This window comes from Phyllobates terribilis, unplaced genomic scaffold (assembly GCF_046119375.1).
Source record: "Phyllobates terribilis strain yellow unplaced genomic scaffold, ASM4611937v1 Scaffold_1__5_contigs__length_1240528914, whole genome shotgun sequence".
In the NCBI taxonomy this organism is placed as follows: Eukaryota; Metazoa; Chordata; class Amphibia; order Anura; family Dendrobatidae; genus Phyllobates; species Phyllobates terribilis.
In genome coordinates this window covers 567,863,141-567,882,678 of record NW_027362761.1, presented here as the reverse complement: position 1 = coordinate 567,882,678, position 19,538 = coordinate 567,863,141, and the positions used below count along the sequence as shown (strand labels likewise).

Here is a 19,538-nt window from a genome sequence, read left to right as displayed (position 1 = left end):
TTCATCAAACTGCCCTGCGCTAAGACACTCGCTAAGGCCTTTGTCAAGGAAATTGTCAGACTACATGGCATTCCTACTGACATTGTTTCGGATAGGGGACCTCAGTTCGTGGCTCGTTTTTGGCGTGCTTTTTGTGACAGGTTGGAAGTTCATTTGTCATTTTCATCTGGATATCATCCTGAGTCTAATGGCCAGACAGAAAGGAAGAATCAGGATGTTGAGCAGTTCTTGCGTTGTTTTGTGACAGACAATCAGGAGGGGTGGTCTGAGTTTCTGCCACTTGCTGAGTTTGCTCTTAACAACCATACATCCTCTTCTGCTGGTTGTTCGCCTTTTTTTTGTTGTTCTGGGAGACATCCGTCTTTTGGGTCATTCTCCAAATTGGTATCGGCTGTGCCTGAGGAGGAGAGTTTTTCCGGTGATTTGGAGAGAGTTTGGACGGATGTGCGTGGTAATCTTCAGGAGGCTAACAAAAAATCTAAGAGGTACTTTGATAGGAAACGGCAAGAGGTTTTGTTTGCTATTGGTGACATGGTTCGGTTGTCCTCTAAGAATCTGCGGTTGAGGATTCCTTCTAAAAAATTGGGTCCCAAGTTTGTAGGGCCCTTTAAGGTGCTTCAGGTAGTTAACCAATCTGCTGTTAGGTTGGAGGTTCCTACCTCCTGGAAGATTAATCCGGTGTTTCATGTTTCTCTGTTGAAAAGAGCTTATGTGTCGGATGGAGACGCCTCTGCCACTGTTCCTCCGGTGGTGGAGGACGGGGAATACGAAATTTCCCGCATCCTAAATTCTAGACGGTATAGAGGGAGTTCGCAGTATCTCGTCGCTTGGAAGGGTTTCGGACCCGAGGATAACTCATGGGTGAGGGCGGATGATGTTTCTGCTTTCAGACTTGTCAGAGCGTTTCACAAGAGGTTTCCTGATAAGTCTGGGCCTAGGGGATCCGGAGGATCCTCATAGAAGAGGGGGTACTGTTAGAACTCTCCTGTTAGGTTTTTTCTATCTTGCTGGTCACATGACCTTTTTTGCCTATTTAATCCTGCTCCGCCCTCCTGGCCTTGCTGGACTTCATTGTAATTTCTACTCTTAAGTTAGCCTGGTGCTTAGTTACCTTTCTCAGTCAGTTTAGCTAGGTCTTCGGACCTTTATGTTCTATGTTGTGTGTTTGTCTTTTGCTGCTACAATTTCTGCTAGGAGGTGTCCAACTTTATCCCAGTCCCTAGTTCTTGTAGGGATCCCTCCCTTGCATCTATAGGTCTTCGTTCAGCCTAGCCGAGGACTTTAGCAGGTCTGATCGCAGGATCAGTTTCCCCGTTACATCGTAGGGATCTAGCTTAGTTCTATTGTAGGGACAGATCTCCTTTCTTTCCTTAGTGCTTGTAGCAGATCATAACAGTTAGGACAATACCTGATGACAAGCTTGCTTGTTTCCCGCACATTAGAATAACTGAGCACACTTACCTTTGCTCGTCCGATCTTGCTGTTCACATAAGTTAATTTCACTTCCGTCTGGAAGAGACTCTGGACCGTCCAACTCATTGTCTGTCTCATCGTCGCTGTAGGGAAGCTCCTCGTCGTCTGGTGTTTCTGTACCGTCACTGATTGTCCAATCATTACTCATGCTGCTAATGGGAAATCAGACACAATACAGTTACTTATCAACATTGCTCAAAATAGTTACATTTTTTACAATTTTGTATATCTCAAAGACACTTGAAACATGAAATTGCATCATTTTTGGATCATGTGTAAATTTATAGACTAATATTTAAGGAGAACCATAAGACAAATCCAAGCAGGTCACCATTGTCTGCTAAAAGTCCAGCAGGCAGCAATGGGGCAATCTCATTACTTGGAGTCGTAAGACTTCACCAATAGGCTTTATGGAGCACGACATACTAGAACAGCCTGGCTCCATACACCGTGTAGTGGCCACTCTGGGGTATTGCAGCACAGCTCCCATTCACTTTTATTTGAGCTGAGCTGCAGTACCTGTGAACAGCCACTTCATAGTGTATGGCGCTGTGCTGTTCTGGCTCCATAAAATGTTTACTTCCGGTTGCAGACGGAATTGCCAGATGTCTGACTCCCACTGATTTGATATTGGTGACATATCCTAAGCCTGAATTTGGAAAGTTCAAGGAATCAGTATGATGAAGATATTCTGCAGTTATTAAATATAGTTGCTGTTCCAGCAGATATAAAGACATGCGTAAGACCCAAATAAAGGGGCTCCAGACATAAGACTAATGCACCACTGGAACTTTTACTCACACTTTGTTAAAAATGAAGGGTTAACCATTGCAAAAAAGTAAAAGTAAAAAAAAACCCTGAGTGAGACAAAAGAAGGTACAGATAAAGAGAAAAAAATTAAAATGTATTATATAAGATAAAAAAAAAAATATTACAATGACTGTCCTTTCAGGTGTGAGTACATAAATAACACTATAATAAAACTTTTGGACCATTATATACTAATTTTTATTTCTATAGTGCCAACATATTCCGCAGCCCTTTACATTTTAGATGACTTGTATCCTGAATTTTTTACTATTTTTTCCCTTCTTTAAGCTCGTATTTTCGGTTGTCTCTGAGCTGGTGGGTGGAGACCAGCTGCTATGATGTCTCCCATATACAGCACACACAGACATGAAGGATTCCTGCTCTCCTGTTTCCATGTATCACAAGTTTAAAAGCAGCGACATGAAGGACATTAAACAGCCGTACTGAGCAGTGAATCCAGCACTTGTTTGAGATAAAACACTTACTAGAAAGAAGCAGCACCATCTTTGTGTCTCTCTCTCTGTTTCTCTTACATTTTGGTCTTCCCTCCTATTCCATTCTCTCTCCAATAGGCAGCTGTAATCTGATCTCTCAGTAAGCTGTCAGTCAATCTTGTTTTGTTTTAACCAAGATGGATTTTAGCAGCTTTTCAGCGTGAATGATGAGTTCAAGAGGCTGATGTACTTATTTTGAAAAGTCAGAATGGTTTTATAATAAAGTTTTAAGCCACAACCCAGTGCCTCTATATTGAAACAAGCATTATATGAGTCCAGCTAGAGCTAGACTCGTAAACCGTTAATTTTAATATCAGGCATGAAAACCTTTAGAAAGGATTGTAGAATCATTCAGGCATGGATATTCATAGTATATACACCAGCCTCATCAAGCCTAAGAGATACAGTGACTTGAAAAAGTATTCATACCCCGTGAACTTTTCCACATTTTTTCACAAAGTTAAATTTATTTTTTATTTGGATTTTATGTGATACCAACATAAAGTAGCAAGTAATTGGGAAGTGTAAAGGAAATAAAACTGTGAGGTGCATTTGTATTCAGCCCCCCTGAGTCAATACTTTGTAGGACCACCTTTCCCTGCAATTACTGCTGTACTGTTTTGGGGTCTGTCTCTACCATCTTTGCACATCTAGAGGTGACATTTTGCCCCTTCTTCTTTGCACATTCGCTCTCACTCAGTGAGATTGGATGGAGACGTCTGTGAGCGGCAATTTTCAAGTCTTGTCACAGATTCTCAATGGGATTTAGGTCTGGACTGTGACTGCGCTGTTCACACACATGAATATGCTTTGATCTAAACCATCCACTGTAGCTCTGGTAGGATCTTTAGGGTCGTTTTCCTGTTGTAAGATGAACCTATGTCCCAGTCTCAAGTTCTTTGCAGCCTCTAACAGGTTTGCCTCCAGGATTACCCTGTATTTAGCTCCATGCATCTTCCTATCAATTCTGACCAGCTTCCCTGTCACTGCTGAAGAAAAGCCTCCCCCAAAGCATGATGCAGCCACCACCTTGTGTGACGGTGGGGATGGTGTTTTCATTGGTGATGTGCAGTGTTAGTTTTCCGCCACACATAGAGTTTTGCATTTAGCCCAAAAAGTTCTACTTTAGCTTAATCTGACCAGAGCACCTTCTTCCACATGCTCACTGTGTTCCGTTTGCAAAATCCACATGGGACTTCTTTTGATTTGCTTTCAAAAATTGCTTTCTTCCTGCCACTCTTAGATAGAGACCGGATTTGTGGAGTATACGACTAATAGCTATTGTGTGGACAGATTCTCCCAGCTGAGCTGCGGATCTCTGCAGCTCCTTCAGGATGACAGTGGGCCTCTTGGCTGCTTCTCCAATTAGTGCTCTTCTCTCTTGGGATGTCAGTTTTGGTGGACAGCCATGTCTTGGTAGGTTTGCAGTTGTGCCATACTCCTTCCATTTTGGAATAGTGCTCTGTGAGATGTTCAGAGCTTGGGCTATTTTTTATAACCTAACCCTGCTTTACTCTTCTCCACAACCTTATCCTTGACCTGTCTGGTGGGCTCCTTGGATTTCATAATGCTGTTTGATCCCTATTGTTCTCATACAAATCTCTGAGACCTTCACAGAACAGCTGTAGTTATACTGAGAATAAATTACACACAGGTGGATTCCATTTACTAATTATGTGACTTCTGGAGGCAACTGGTCACTCAAGATTTTATTTAGGGCGATCAGACTACAGGGGGGCTGAATACAATGAATACAAATGCACCTTACAATTTTCAGATTCATATTTTTTAAATATTTAGAAAACCATGTATCATTTCCTTTACACATCACACATACTTGCTACTTTGAGTTGGTGTCACATAAAATCCCAATAAAATACATTTAAGTTTGTGAGTGTAACATGGAAAAGTTCACGGGGTATGAATACTTTTTCAAGGCACTGTAAACAGTATTTAATAATACATGAAATATTACAGTCCTGCCGAAAAGACCATTTCTGTAGACCACTGATATATTTAGGACGAGAGTTACCAAGTTAGATAACAAATTCATCTCTTCTGCCCCCGCACATTCACAGATCTTAATGTTAGTAGGTTGGGTAAAATCTATAAATTGGGTCCTAACATAGGAGTTTCCACCTATTGCAACATGTGTTTGCTTTGTCCACATCCATCCGGACGCTTCATCTGTCACCTTATTTGCTTTTGCTCATGTCACACTGGTTATTTTTATAGAGGAATGGAGAAAATGAACTTTGTTCACAATCTTTACAAGCACAACGAGAAATACTGGTTGGTAGAAATACCTTGTGGGTGCCGCGCTGAAAGAAGACGTGACAATAGATCTCTGACTTTGCGGTTTGTTTATATGTAGAAACTCTGACGTCCTCGATATTCTATCAGCGCTCAATACTGAGGGAATGCGGTCATCACAAGGACCTGGGGCACATTATAGCTCTATATTTGCTGGACAGACTGGGAAATGTTCCTTATGTATCTTCAACATCTGTCCGGTGCACTAGTGGTGTAAGCCATGGGACCAGTATGTAAGGACATGAACATACTACCCACATTCCCCCTTGAAGACACGCGTATTGCTGTAATCCAGTATGTTAGTGGTGTGTCCATGTATCCTGTGTATTAATGGTGTGTGCCCTATGTCCAGTGCGTTAGTGTTGTCTGAACTTTTATCCAGTAGGTTAGTGGTGTGTGGTGTGTGCCATGTATCCTATGTATTAGTGGTGTGTGCCCTGTGTCCAGTGCGTTAGTGTTGTCTGCCATTTATCCAGTAGGTTAGTGGTGTGTGCCATGTATCCTGTGTATTAGTGGTGTGTGCCCTGTGTCCAGTGCGTTAGTGTTGTCTGCCATTCATCCAGTATGTTAGTGGTGTGTGCCATGTATCCTGTGTATTAGTGGTGTGTGCCCTGTGTCCAGTGCGTTAGTGTTGTCTGAACTTTTATCCAGTATGTTAGTGGTGTGTGCCATGTATCCTGTGTATTAGTGGTGTGTGCCCTGTGTCCAGTGCGTTAGTGTTGTCCGCCATTTATCCAGTAGGTTAGTGGTGTGTGCCATGTATCCTGTGTATTAGTGGTGTGTGCCCTGTGTCCAGTGCGTTAGTGTTGTCTTCCATTTATCCAGTATGTTAGTAGTGTGTGCCATGTATCCTGTGTATTAGTGGTGTGTGCCCTGTGTCCAGTGCATTAGTGTTGTCTGCCATTTATCCAGTAGGTTAGTGGTGTGTGCCATGTATCCTGTGTATTAGTGGTGTGTGGTGTGTGCCATGTATCCTGTGTATTAGTGGTGTGTGCCCTGTGTCCAGTGCATTAGTGTTGTCTGCCATTTATCCAGTAGGTTAGTGGTGTGTGCCATGTATCCTGTGTATTAGTGGTGTGTGGTGTGTGCCATGTATCCTGTGTATTAGTGGTGTGTGCCCTGTGTCCAGTGCGTTAGTGTTGTCTGAACTTTTATCCAGTATATTAATGGTGTGTGCCATGTATCCTGTGTATTAGTGGTGTGTGTGCCCTGTGTCCAGTGCGTTAGTGTTATCTGCCATTTATCCAGTATGTTAGTGGTGTGTCCATGTATCCTGTGTATTAGTGGTGTGTGCCCTGTGTCCAGTGCATTAGTGTTGTCTGCCATTTATCCAGTAGGTTAGTGGTGTGTGCCATGTATCCTGTGTATTAGTGGTGTGTGCCATGTATCCTGTGTATTAGTGGTGTGTGCCCTGTGTCCAGTGCGTTAGTGTTGTCTGCCATTTATCCAGTAGGTTAGTGGTGTGTGCCATGTATCCTGTGTATTAGTGGTGTGTGGTGTGTGCCATGTATCCTGTGTATTAGTGGTGTGTGGTGTGTGCCATGTATCCTGTGTATTAGTGGTGTGTGGTGTGTGCCATGTATCCTGTGTATTAGTGGTGTGTGCCCTGTGTCCAGTGCGTTAGTGTTGTCTGCCATTTATCCAGTAGGTTAGCGGTGTGTGCCATGTGTCCTGTGGTGTGCATGTAATATGTCCAGTATGTGAGTGAGGAGTGTGGCATTGTCCATAGCTTTTATGTTCAGTTTGTTGGTGGTGTGGGAGCCATGTGTCCAGTGAATTAATAGTGTCTGTCATGTGTCCAGCGCTTTAGTATTGTGTACCATGTGTCTAGTGTGCTACTGGTGTGTGCCATGTGTCCAATGTGTTAGTGGTATATGCCTTGCGTCCAGTTTGTTAGTGGTTTGTGCACCATGTATCCAGTGCATTAAAAGTGTCTGCCATGTGTTCAGCGCGTTAGTGTTGTGTACCATATGTCCGGTGCGTTAGTGTTCTGTACCATGTATCTGGTGCGTTAGTGTTGTGTACCATGTGTCCAGTGCGTTAGTGTTGTGTACCATATGTCTGGTGCGTTAGTGTTCTGTACCATGCGTCCGGTGCGTTAGTGTTGTGTACCATGTGTCCAGTGCATTAGTGTTGTGTACCATGTATCCTGTGTATTAGTGGTGTGTGGTGTGTACCATGTGTCCAGTGCATTAGTGGTGTGTACCATGTGTCCAGTGCATTAGTGTTGCGTACCATGTGTCCAGTGCGTTAGTGTTGCGTACCATGTGTCCGGTGCGTTAGTGTTGCGTACCATGTGTCTGGTGCGTTAGTGTTGCGTACCATGTTTTACGGTGCGTTAGTGTTGTGTACCATGTGTCCGGTGCACTAGTGGTGTAAGCCATGGGACCAGTATGTAAGGAGATGAACATACTACCCACATTCCCCCTTGAAGACACGCGTATTGCTGTAATGTCAACGATGTGTACACCTTGTGGCTATTGTGTCAGTGGGAAGTGTGCTGTGCGTCCAGCGCTTCTATGGTGTGTATTTGATCTTTTAAGTGTATTAATGGCATGTGTCCTGTGTGTGAGTTGTATGTGTGCCATGTATCCAGTATGTTAGTGATGCGTGTCCAATATGTCCAGTCTGTAAGTGGGAAGTGTAGCATGCGTCCAGAGCTCTATGTTCAAACTGTTAGTGGTGTGCTGCATGTGTATGATTTTTTATGTATGTGTGTGAATTTGCCTCTATAATACATACGAAAAGTGAAGACCAGATGAAGACCAGGAACTACGGCTCCTAATGATTATGATACTGCACCTTTAGTCAATTACGTTGTGGAAGTAATCAGGCAGGTGTAAGGGGGAAGACAGGGGTGTAAGTACTTTCAGAGCAAGGGATCCGGAACTGCCGAGGCCGTACCTCTTGTTGCAGGGGGAAGACAGACTGCAAGCAGAGGAGTCATGTGACAGGGAAGCAGGGGGTGTGTCGAGAGAGAGAGCTGGGAGGTCAGGTGACAGAAGGATTCCGTGTGTGACGAGAGAGAGGGAGAGACGAGGACGTTTGCGCGGGAAAGCGGAGCTGAGTCCTGCGGAGCAGAGCAGTGTGAGAGGGTCCAGGCTCCTGGCTACCGGACTTGGAGCAAGGGATCCGAGTGCAGTGGACCGGAGGAGTCAAGCTGACTGTAGGGAGAAGAGACACAGGGTCCGTGGAGCTGAGCACGCGATGTGCCGTGTTATGGACTAGGGGCTCAGCAGGTAAAACCGGAGACCGTCCGCTGCCGCCAGAAGACGGAGCATTGTTTGGGCGGGGAAGCCTGAAGACAGCGTCACCAGCACCAGCTGGCAACTGCCTTGTAGAGGATACAAGTCAGCTAAGTGAAAAAACTGTCGTTTGTTACCGGTTTGACACTGCTACATCTAGTTAAACTGTAAACTGTCAGTTACAGACTAATACCTGCTATTTCCCCATATTTTCCCCTGTTACTCCCTGCGTGGAGATTCATCTTGTTATCTTAAACTTTCCCTGTTTATTAACCCTGTATTAGCTGCTCTGTGCTTCTGTGTCACTGCATCTAAAGTACCTGTGTTACACAGGCACAGATATGTGTGCAATGTGCGGCACGTGATGGGAGGCAGCAACAGGAGTAAATTGTGGGGACACTTCACAGCCATCAGAATTTAGGCAGCATTAGCAATTTCATAAGGGAGTTTATTAAAAAAAACAACTTTTCAAAGTATATTTTTTTACATCTTTTTGAGCCCCAGGGCTCCAATGGTTGAGCTCTTCTATACATATTCATATCAGAGATCTCTTACTGAATGTAGCGCTGGCGTCCCTGCCCTCTGCTAGGCAGGGACGCTGCTCCCCTCACCGCTCTGCTCTCAGCGCGCGCTCCGTCCCGGCGTCCTCTCCCCGCTCTGCTGTCAGCGCGCGCTCCGTCCCGGCGTCCTCCTCCTGCTCTGCTGTCAGCGCGCGCTCCGTCCCGGCGTCCTCCTCCTGCTCTGCTCTCAGCGCGCGCTCCTTCCCGGCCCCTGTGCTTAGGGCGCGCGCGCGCGCGCTTCCCTCCTCTTAAAGGGGCCGCGCGCGCCGCCCTAAAGAGTCCCCGGCCAATGGCCGGAGGACTTCATCATATATAAGGCACCTCCTCCAAAATGGAGGTGCCCGAGCAATGTTGTTTGCACCTGTGTCTCACCTGTGCTTCAGCCCTCAGGTCCCGTTGCCAGTTACCTGCCAGTTACCTGCCAGTTTCCTGCCAGTTTCCTGCTAGTTACCTGCCTGATTCCTGCCTGAATACTTGTTACCTGTCTGCCAGTCTGAGGTCCGACGGTCTGCCTTACTACTCCTGTCAGTCTGTCTAAAGGACCAGCCTGCCCGCTCACCTGGGAGCGCATATCAGCTACCTGCCTGCTTGCCTGAGGTCCGACGGTCTGCCTTACTACTCCGGTCAGTCTGTCTATGGACCAGCTTGCCCGCTCACCTGGGAGCGCTTCTCCGTTATCTGCCTGCTTGCCAGCCCGGAGGTCCCGTTGTCACGTGCGGTGACCACCAGCTATTCCAGAGACTCTTGCCCGCTCACCTGGGAGCGCTTCTCCGTTACCTACCTGCCTGCCAGCCCGGAGGTTCCGCCGTCACGTGCCGTGACCACCTGCTATTCCAGAGACTCTCGCTTGCTCACCTGGGAGCACACATCTACCATCTGCCTGCTAGCCTACCCGGAGGCTCTGCCATCACAGGTCGTACCTACCCCTTACCCAGAGACTGCCCTGATCACTTGCCGTAACTCCCTGTCCGTTCACCCAGAGACTGCCACCCGCTTCCTTACAAGGGCCGCCCCCTTGTATAGTAGCTCAGAGGTTCCGCCTCCCGGACCCGTTACAGTTTGCTCGGGCCATGGAACCCGGTGGCACCCAAGCTCCCTCGCTCTCGGACCTCTGTCTTGAACTGTCCCGTCAGAAGTCCCAACAGGAGGCCATCCTGGGTCATCTGCGGAATGTTAATACTCGCCTGAACACCCTGTCTGATCCTGCAACTACGGCCAGTACCTTGGTATCCTTTTCCGGACCCCGGCTCTCTGCACCTCCTCGCTTCGGAGGCGACTCCGTCCTGGCTCGGGGCTTCATAAATCAGTGCACCCTGCATTTTGAACTATTGTCCCACCAGTTTAACTCCGACCGAGCCAAAATTGCATTCATCATGTCCCATCTCACCGGGGAGGCTCTGGCCTGGCTAAATCCTCTATGGGAGAGAGGAGACCCCCTGGTGTCCGACTTGCCTGCCTTTCTCACGGCTTTCCGGAAAGCCTTCGACGAACCCGGACGGAGGACCTCATCCGCATCATCTCTGCTACGCCTCCGTCAGGGAAGCCTCACCGTGGGTCAATATGCCATACGGTTCCGTACCCTTGCCTCGGAGCTGGCCTGGGATAACGAAGCTCTGGTATCCGTCTTCTGGGAGGGTCTGTCCGGCCGTATTAAAGATGAACTTGCTGGTCGGGACATTCCTACCACTCTCGATGACCTAATAACTCTTGCCACCCGGATTGACCTACGGTTCCAGGAACGTGCCAAAGAGGTCACCCATGAAAAGGGGCTTCCACGTCTGGTTCCTACTTTTCTGAAACCCGTCACTCCTTCCGTTTCTCCCCAGGTACACTCTCCTGAGCCTATGCAGGTCGACCAGACCAAGATGGTCAAATCCCGTCAGGACTTTCGCCGTGCCGAGGGGAGCTGCTTCTACTGTGGCAGTAAGGAGCATCGGATCCGTGCCTGCCCGGAGAGGTCGGGAGAACGCCTGTGTCTAGGTTCGCTCAGAGGACTTGATCTAGACAAAAATAAATCCTCTCCATCCCTGCTGCTGTCTGTCTCAATCATCTGCGGGGAGAATCGTTATTCCGAACTAGCCCAACTTGACTCTGGAGCAGCCGGAAATCTTATTTCACTGTCCCTGGTGGAGAAATACCGCATCCCCACCAAACCTCTGGCTGTACCCTTGTCTGTTGTTGCCGTGGATGGGGGCCTCTTATCTCGCCCCATCCAATTCATCACCGAATCCATTACTCTGCAAGTGGGTATGCTGCATTCAGAGAGTATCTCCCTTCACGTTCTGCCTGGACTCTCTCACGCCCTCTTGCTAGGTCTGCCTTGGCTCCAGAGACATGCACCCGTGCTTGACTGGCAAACCGGAGAAGTCCTTCGCTGGGGACAAGACTGTCATAAAACCTGTCTGGTTCCCGTCCATTCCGTCCGTCCCTCTCCTATCCCAGCTAATCTACCTGGACTTCCGATTCCTTATTGGTCTTGTGCTGATGTCTTTGATATGGAGGAGGCAGAGACATTACCACCTCATAGACCATGTAACTGCCCCATCGATCCCGCCAGAGTAATGCAGGTGGCCCCCGTGAGTCTAAATTGTCTCCCTCCTGGTAAGACGTTCGTATCGGTACCTGATCGGGAGAGGATCCTACACTGGGGTCATTCGTCTAAACTAGCTGGCCACGCCGGTCAGAAAAAGACCCTCCAGCTTATTACCCGGCACTACTGGTGGCCTAACCTGCACAAGGATGTTATGGACTTTGTTTCTGCCTGTGTGTCCTGCGCCCGCAACAAGGTTCCGAGACACCTGTCGGCCGGCCGCCTTCTTCCTCTGCCAGCACCTGCTGCCCCCTGGCAGCATATAGCGATGGACTTCGTAACTGATCTGCCCGTCTCTGCCGGTTGTACGGTCATTTGGGTGGTCGCTGACCGCTTTTCCAAGATGGCTCACTTCATTCCCCTGCCAGGTCTTCCGTCTGCATCCGAGCTGGCTAGAGTCTTTATCCGCCACATCTTCCGTCTTCATGGCCTGCCCCGTCACATCGTGTCGGATCGAGGAGTACAGTTCACTTCTCGTTTCTGGAGAGACACTTGTAAATTGCTAGACGTCACTCTGGACTTCTCCTCCGCTTACCACCCACAGTCTAATGGTCAAGTGGAGCGGATCAATCAGAACCTGACCAGTTACCTCCGGCACTTCGTTAATGCTCACCATTCTGACTGGGTGGATCTCCTGCCATGGGCCGAATTCTCGTACAACAATCACAAGAGCGAGTCTTCCTCCATATGGGAGAGTACCCGGTCCGCACTCCTTCTGTCATCCGAGCGTATGAAAAGGCACGCTGACAAAGGACGTCTGGATCCTCCTCAATTCCGTCCTGGGGATAAAGTCTGGCTCTCGTCCAAATATGTCCGGCTCAAGATCCCTTCCTATAAGTTGGGGCCTCGGTTCATCGGCCCACTGGAGGTTATCAGTCAGATCAACCCGGTGGCCTATAAATTGAAACTCCCGGCCAACTTACGGATCCCTAACTCCTTCCATGTATCTCTCCTCAAACCTGTGGTACTTAACTCTTTTTCTAAGTCTACAGGTACGCCTCTTGCTCCGGTTTCTGCTGAGGACGAGTTTGAGGTAGAGAACATTCTTGCCACCAAAAGGGTAAGAGGAAAGACCTTTTTCTTGGTAGATTGGAGGGGGTTTGGTCCTGAGGAGAGAACGTGGGAGCCCCGGGAGAATATCCATGCCCCTCTCATCCTAGCTAAATTTCTGTCTGGCCTAAAAAAGGGGGGGCCTAAAGGGGGGGGTACTGTAGCGCTGGCGTCCCTGCCCTCTGCTAGGCAGGGACGCTGCTCCCCTCACCGCTCTGCTGTCAGCGCGCGCTCCGTCCCGGCGTCCTCTCCCCGCTCTGCTGTCAGCGCGCGCTCCGTCCCGGCGTCCTCCTCCTGCTCTGCTGTCAGCGCGCGCTCCGTCCCGGCGTCCTCCTCCTGCTCTGCTCTCAGCGCGCGCTCCTTCCCGGCCCCTGTGCTTAGGGCGCGCGCGCGCGCGCTTCCCTCCTCTTAAAGGGGCCGCGCGCGCCGCCCTAAAGAGTCCCCGGCCAATGGCCGGAGGACTTCATCATATATAAGGCACCTCCTCCAAAATGGAGGTGCCCGAGCAATGTTGTTTGCACCTGTGTCTCACCTGTGCTTCAGCCCTCAGGTCCCGTTGCCAGTTACCTGCCAGTTACCTGCCAGTTTCCTGCCAGTTTCCTGCTAGTTACCTGCCTGATTCCTGCCTGAATACTTGTTACCTGTCTGCCAGTCTGAGGTCCGACGGTCTGCCTTACTACTCCTGTCAGTCTGTCTAAAGGACCAGCCTGCCCGCTCACCTGGGAGCGCATATCAGCTACCTGCCTGCTTGCCTGAGGTCCGACGGTCTGCCTTACTACTCCGGTCAGTCTGTCTATGGACCAGCTTGCCCGCTCACCTGGGAGCGCTTCTCCGTTATCTGCCTGCTTGCCAGCCCGGAGGTCCCGTTGTCACGTGCGGTGACCACCAGCTATTCCAGAGACTCTTGCCCGCTCACCTGGGAGCGCTTCTCCGTTACCTACCTGCCTGCCAGCCCGGAGGTTCCGCCGTCACGTGCCGTGACCACCTGCTATTCCAGAGACTCTCGCTTGCTCACCTGGGAGCACACATCTACCATCTGCCTGCTAGCCTACCCGGAGGCTCTGCCATCACAGGTCGTACCTACCCCTTACCCAGAGACTGCCCTGATCACTTGCCGTAACTCCCTGTCCGTTCACCCAGAGACTGCCACCCGCTTCCTTACAAGGGCCGCCCCCTTGTATAGTAGCTCAGAGGTTCCGCCTCCCGGACCCGTTACACTGAAGAAGACAAAGGAGCGGCTGTCAAGTGACACTTTCCTCATCCAGAGACTTTCCGCAGAGCCTTGTTATACAACTTGTTTCTGTAGGTGGCCATACATATTAGAGAATGTCAGCTAAACCTACAGATGTTTTCACAACTAGCCAACCACTTATTGTAGGTGGTGTCTTCCCACTTTTCCATGATAGTAGATGGCGGGAGAAAAGAGGGATCGGGCTGTTGGAATTAAGCATGCCCAATCCTTTTTTTTCTCAAGGGAAATAAGTTGGGGATAGAGGTCGTTGGAGGTGACAGAAATGTCTCTACATATGATGGCAAAATACTCAAAAACCTGGAGCTTCCCCCGATTTCAATTGTCAACACATAAGAAATTGCCTTTTTACCCATGACTCTATTATACATATGAAAGGTGAATATCAGTTAGGAACTACAGCTCCTGATTAACATGATTCTGCATCTTGTAATTATGAGGGGACACTATATGCAGATGGGTAAAAAAACACAAGGATCTGTACCGGGAGCAGTGGGGACAACAAGGATCTGTACCAAGACCAGTGGGGACACAAGTCTCTGTACCAAGAGCAATGGGGACCACAAGGCTCTGTACTGAGAGCAGTGGGGACCACAAGGATCTGTACTGGGAGCAGTATGGACCACAAGGATCTGTACTGCGAGCAGTATGGACCACAAGGATCTGTACTGGGAGCAGTATGGACCACAAGGATCTGTACTGGGAGCAGTGAGGACAAAAGGATCTGTACTAAGAGAAGCGGGGACCACAAGGATCTGTACTGGGAGCAATGGGGACTACAAGGATCTGTACTGAGAGGAGTGGTGACCAGAAAGGATCTATACCAAGAGCAGTGGGGACCACAAGGATCTGTACCAGGAGCAGTGGAGACCACAAGGATCTGTACCGAGAGCAGTGGGGACATAAGGATCTGTACCAGGAGCAGTGGGGACCACAAGGATCTGTACCGAGATCAATGGGGACCACAAAGATCTGTACCGAGAGCAGTGAGGACACAAGGATCTGTACCAGGAGCATTGGGGACTACAAGAATCTGTACTGAGAGCAGTGGGGACCACAAGGATCTGTACCGAGAGCAATGGGGACCACAAGGATCTGTACTGAGAGCAGTGGGGACCACAATGATCTGTACCGGGAGCAGTGGGGACCACAAGGATCTATACTGGGAGCAGTGGGGACACAAGGATCTATACTGAGAGCAGGGGGGACCACAAAGATCTGTACCGGGAGCAGTATGGACCACAAGGATCTGTACCGGGAACAGTGAGGACAAAAAGATCTGTACTGAGATCAGCGGGGACCACAAGGATCTGTACTGGGAGCAATGGGGACTACAAGGATCTGTACCAGGAGCCGTGGGGACCACAAGGATCTGTACTGAGATCAGTGGAGACCACAAGGATCTGTACCAAGAGCAATGGGGACCACAAGGATCTGTTCTGAGAGGAGTGGTGACCAGAAAGGATCTATACTGAGAGCAGTGGGGACCACAAGGATCTGTATCAGGAGCAGTGGAGATCACAAGGATCTGTACCGATAACAGTGGGGACACAAGGATCTGTACGGGGAGCAGTGGGGACCATAAGGATCTGTACCAAGAGCAGTAGAGACACAATGATCTGTACCAGGAGCAGTGGGGACCACAAGGATCTGTACCGAGAGCAATGGGGACCACAAGGATCTGTACCGAGAGGAGTGAGGACACACGGATCTGTACTGGGAGCAGTGAGGACCACAAGGATCTGTACTGGGAGCAGTGGGGACCACAATGATCTGTACCAAGAGCAATGGGGAACACTAGGATCTGTAACTGAGAGCAGTGGGGACCACAAGGATCTGTACCAGGAGCAGTGGAGACCACAAGGATCTGTACCGAGAGCAATGGGGACCACAAGGATCTGTACTGAGAGCACTGAGGACACAAGGATCTGTACCAGGAGCATTGGGGACCACAAGGATCTGTACTGGGAGAAGTGGGGACCACAAGGATCTGTACCGAGAGCAATGGGGACCACAAGGATCTGTACTGAGAGCAGTGGGGACCATAAAGATCTGTACCGGGAGCAGTGGGGACCACAAGAATCTGTACATTGAGCAGTGGGGACACAAGGATCAGTACTGAGAGCAGTGGGGACCACAACGATCTGTACCGGGAGCAGTATGGACCACAAGAATCTGTACTGGGAGTAGTGAGGACAAAAGGATCTGTACTGAGATCAGCGGGGACCACAAGGATCTGTACTGGGAGCAATGGGGACTACAAGGATCTGTACCAGGAGCTGTGGGGACCATAAGGATCTGTACTGAGATCAGTGGGGACCACAAGGATCTGTACCAAGAGCAGTGGAGACCACAAGGATCTGTACCAAGAGCAGTGGGAACCACAAGGATCTGTTCTGAGAGGAGTGCTGACAAGAAAGGATCTGTACCGAGAGCAGTGGGGACCACAAGGATCTGTACCAGGAGCAGTGGAGACCACAAGGATCTGTACCGAGAGCAGTGGGGACACAAGGATCTGTACCGGGAGCAGTGGAGACACAAGGATCTGTACCAGGAGCAGTGGGGACCACAAGGATCTGTACCGAGAGCAATGGGGACCACAAGGATCTGTACCGAGAGCAGTGAGGACACAAGGATCTGTACTGGGAGCAGTGGGGACCACAAGGATCTGTACTGGGAGCAGTGGGGACCACAAGGATCTGTACCGGGAGCAGTGGGAGCCACTAGGATCTGTACTGAGAGCAGTGAGGATCACAAAGATCTGTATCAGGAGCAGTGGGGACCACAAGGATCTGTATTGGGAGCAGTGGGGACACAAGGATCTGTATTGAGAGCAGTGGGGACCACAAAGATCTGTACCGGGAGCAGAATGGACCACAAGGATCTGTACCGAGAGCAGTGAGGACAAAAGGATCTGTACTGAAATCAGCAGGGACCACAAGGATCTTTACTGGGAGCAATGGTGACTACAAGGATCTGTACCAGGAGCCATGGGGACCACAAGGATCTGTACTGAGATCAGTGGGGACCACAATGATCTATACTGGGAGCAGTGGGGGCCACAATGATCTGTACCAGGAGCAGTGGGAACCACAAGGATCTGTACCAGGAGCAGTGGGGACCACAAGGATCTGTACCAGGAGCAGTGGGGGCCACAATGATCTGTACCAGGAGCAGTGGGGACCACAAGGATCTGTACCAGGAGCAGTGGGGACCACAAGGATCTGTTCTGAGATCAGTGGGGACCACAAGGATCTGTATTAGGAGCAGTGGGGGCCACAATTATGTGTACCAGGAGCAGTGGGGTCCACAAGGATCTGTACTAAGAGCAGTGGGGACCACAAGGATCTGTTCTGAGATCAGTGGGGACTACAAGGATCTGTACTAGGAGCAGTGGGGCCACAATTATGTGTACCAAGAGCAGTGGGGACCACAAGGATCTGTGCTGGAAGTAGTGGGGACCAGAAGGATCTGTGCTGGAAGTAGTGGGGACCAGAAGGATCTGTGCTGGGAGCAGTGGGGACCACAAGGATCTGTGCTGGGACCAGTGGGGACCACAACGATCTGTACCGGGAGCAGTGAGGACAAAAGGATCTGTACTGAGATCAGCGGTGACCACAAGGATCTGTACTGGGAGCAATGGGGACTACAAGGATCTGTACCAGGAGCTGTGGGGACCACAAAGATCTGTACTGAGATCAGTGGGGACCACAAGGATCTGTACCAGGAGCAGTGGAGACCACAAGGATCTGTACCGAGAGCAGTGAGGACCACAAGGATCTGTTCTGAGAGGAGTGGTGACCAGAAAGGATCTCTACCGAGAGCAGTGAGGACCACAAGGATCTGTACCAGGAGCAGTGGAGACCACAAGGATCTGCACCGAGAGCAGTGGGGACACAAGGATCTGTACCGGGAGCAGTGGGGACCACAAGGATCTGTACCGAGAGCAGTGGAGACACAAGGATCTGTACCAGGAGCAGTGGGGACCACAAGGATCTGTACCGAGAGCAGTGAGGACACAAGGATCTGTACTGGGAGCAGTGGGGACCACAAGGATCTGTACTGGGAGAAGTGGGGACCACAAGGATCTGTACCAAGACCAATGGGGACCACTAGGATCTGTACTGAGAGCAGTGAAGATCACAAAGATCTGTACCAGGAGCAGTGGGGACCACAAGGATCTGTATTGGCAGCAGTGGGGACACAAGGATCTGTATTGAGAGCAGTGGGGACCACAAAGATCTGTACCGGGAGCAGAATGGACCACAAGGATCTGTGCCGTGAGCAGTGAGGACAAAAGGATCTGTACTGGGAGCAATGGAGACTACAATGATCTGTACCAGGAGCCATGGGGACCACAAGGATCTGTACTGAGATCAGTGGAGACCACAAGGATCTATACTGGGAGCAGTGGGGGCCACAATGATCTGTACCAGGAGCAGTGGGGACCACAAGGATCTGTACCAGGAGCAGTGGGGGCCACAATGATCTGTACCAGGAGCAGTGGGGACCACAAGGATCTGTACCAGGAGCAGTGGGGCCACAATGATCTGTACCAGGAGCAGTGGGGACCACAAGGATCTGTACCAGGATCAGTGGGGACCACAAGGATCTGTACTAGGAGCAGTGGGGGACACAATTATGTGTACCAGGAGCAGTGGGAACCACAAGGATCTGTACTAAGAGCAGTGGGGACCACAAGGATCTGTTCTGAGATCAGTGGGGACTACAAGGATCTGTACTAGGAGCAGTGGGGCCACAATTATGTGTACCAAGAGCAGTGGGGACCACAAGGATCTGTGCTGGAAGTAGTGGGGACCAGAAGGATCTGTGCTGGAAGTAGTGGGGACCAGAAGGATCTGTGCTGGGAGCAGTGGGGACCACAAGGATCTGTGCTGGGACCAGTGGGGACCACAACGATCGGTACCGGGAGCAGTATGGACCACAAGGATCTGTACCGGGAGCAGTGAGGACAAAAGGATCTGTACTGAGATCAGCGGTGACCACAAGGATCTGTACTGGGAGCAATAGGGACTACAAGGATCTGTACCAGGAGCTGTGGGGACCACAAAGATCTGTACTGAGATCAGTGGGGACCACAAGGATCTGTACCAGGAGCAGTGGAGACCACAAGGATCTGTACCGAGAGCAGTGAGGACCACAAGGATCTGTTCTGAGAGGAGTGGTGACCAGAAAGGATCTCTACCGAGAGCAGTGAGGACCACAAGGATCTGTACCAGGAGCAGTGGAGACCACAAGGATCTGCACCGAGAGCAGTGGGGACACAAGGATCTGTACCGGGAGCAGTGGGGACCACAAGGATCTGTACCGAGAGCAGTGGAGACACAAGGATCTGTACCAGGAGCAGTGGGGACCACAAGGATCTGTACCGAGAGCAGTGAGGACACAAGGATCTGTACTGGGAGCAGTGGGGACCACAAGGATCTGTACTGGGAGAAGTGGGGACCACAAGGATCTGTACCAAGACCAATGGGGACCACTAGGATCTGTACTGAGAGCAGTGAAGATCACAAAGATCTGTACCAGGAGCAGTGGGGACCACAAGGATCTGTATTGGCAGCAGTGGGGACACAAGGATCTGTATTGAGAGCAGTGGGGACCACAAAGATCTGTACCGGGAGCAGAATGGACCACAAGGATCTGTGCCGTGAGCAGTGAGGACAAAAGGATCTGTACTGGGAGCAATGGAGACTACAATGATCTGTACCAGGAGCCATGGGGACCACAAGGATC

The 19,538-nt window shown here is 50.0% G+C and overlaps 1 protein-coding gene across 2 annotated transcripts in view; it reads right to left on the bottom strand.

Moving 5' to 3' along the window:
• The window catches only part of LOC141270821 (phospholipid-transporting ATPase IC-like), a 193,004-nt gene that overhangs the window by 165,179 nt on the left and 8,287 nt on the right, over positions 1-19,538 (bottom strand). Inside the window, exon 2 of one of the 2 annotated variants that reach the window (XM_073680932.1) lies at positions 1,462-1,622. In XM_073680932.1, the coding sequence (XP_073537033.1) occupies positions 1,462-1,621 (160 nt within the window). In that variant the 5' untranslated portion in view covers position 1,622. Of the gene's footprint in view, positions 1-1,461; positions 1,626-19,538 lie in introns of both variants that reach the window. The other variant, XM_073680927.1, reaches the window with a different exon arrangement.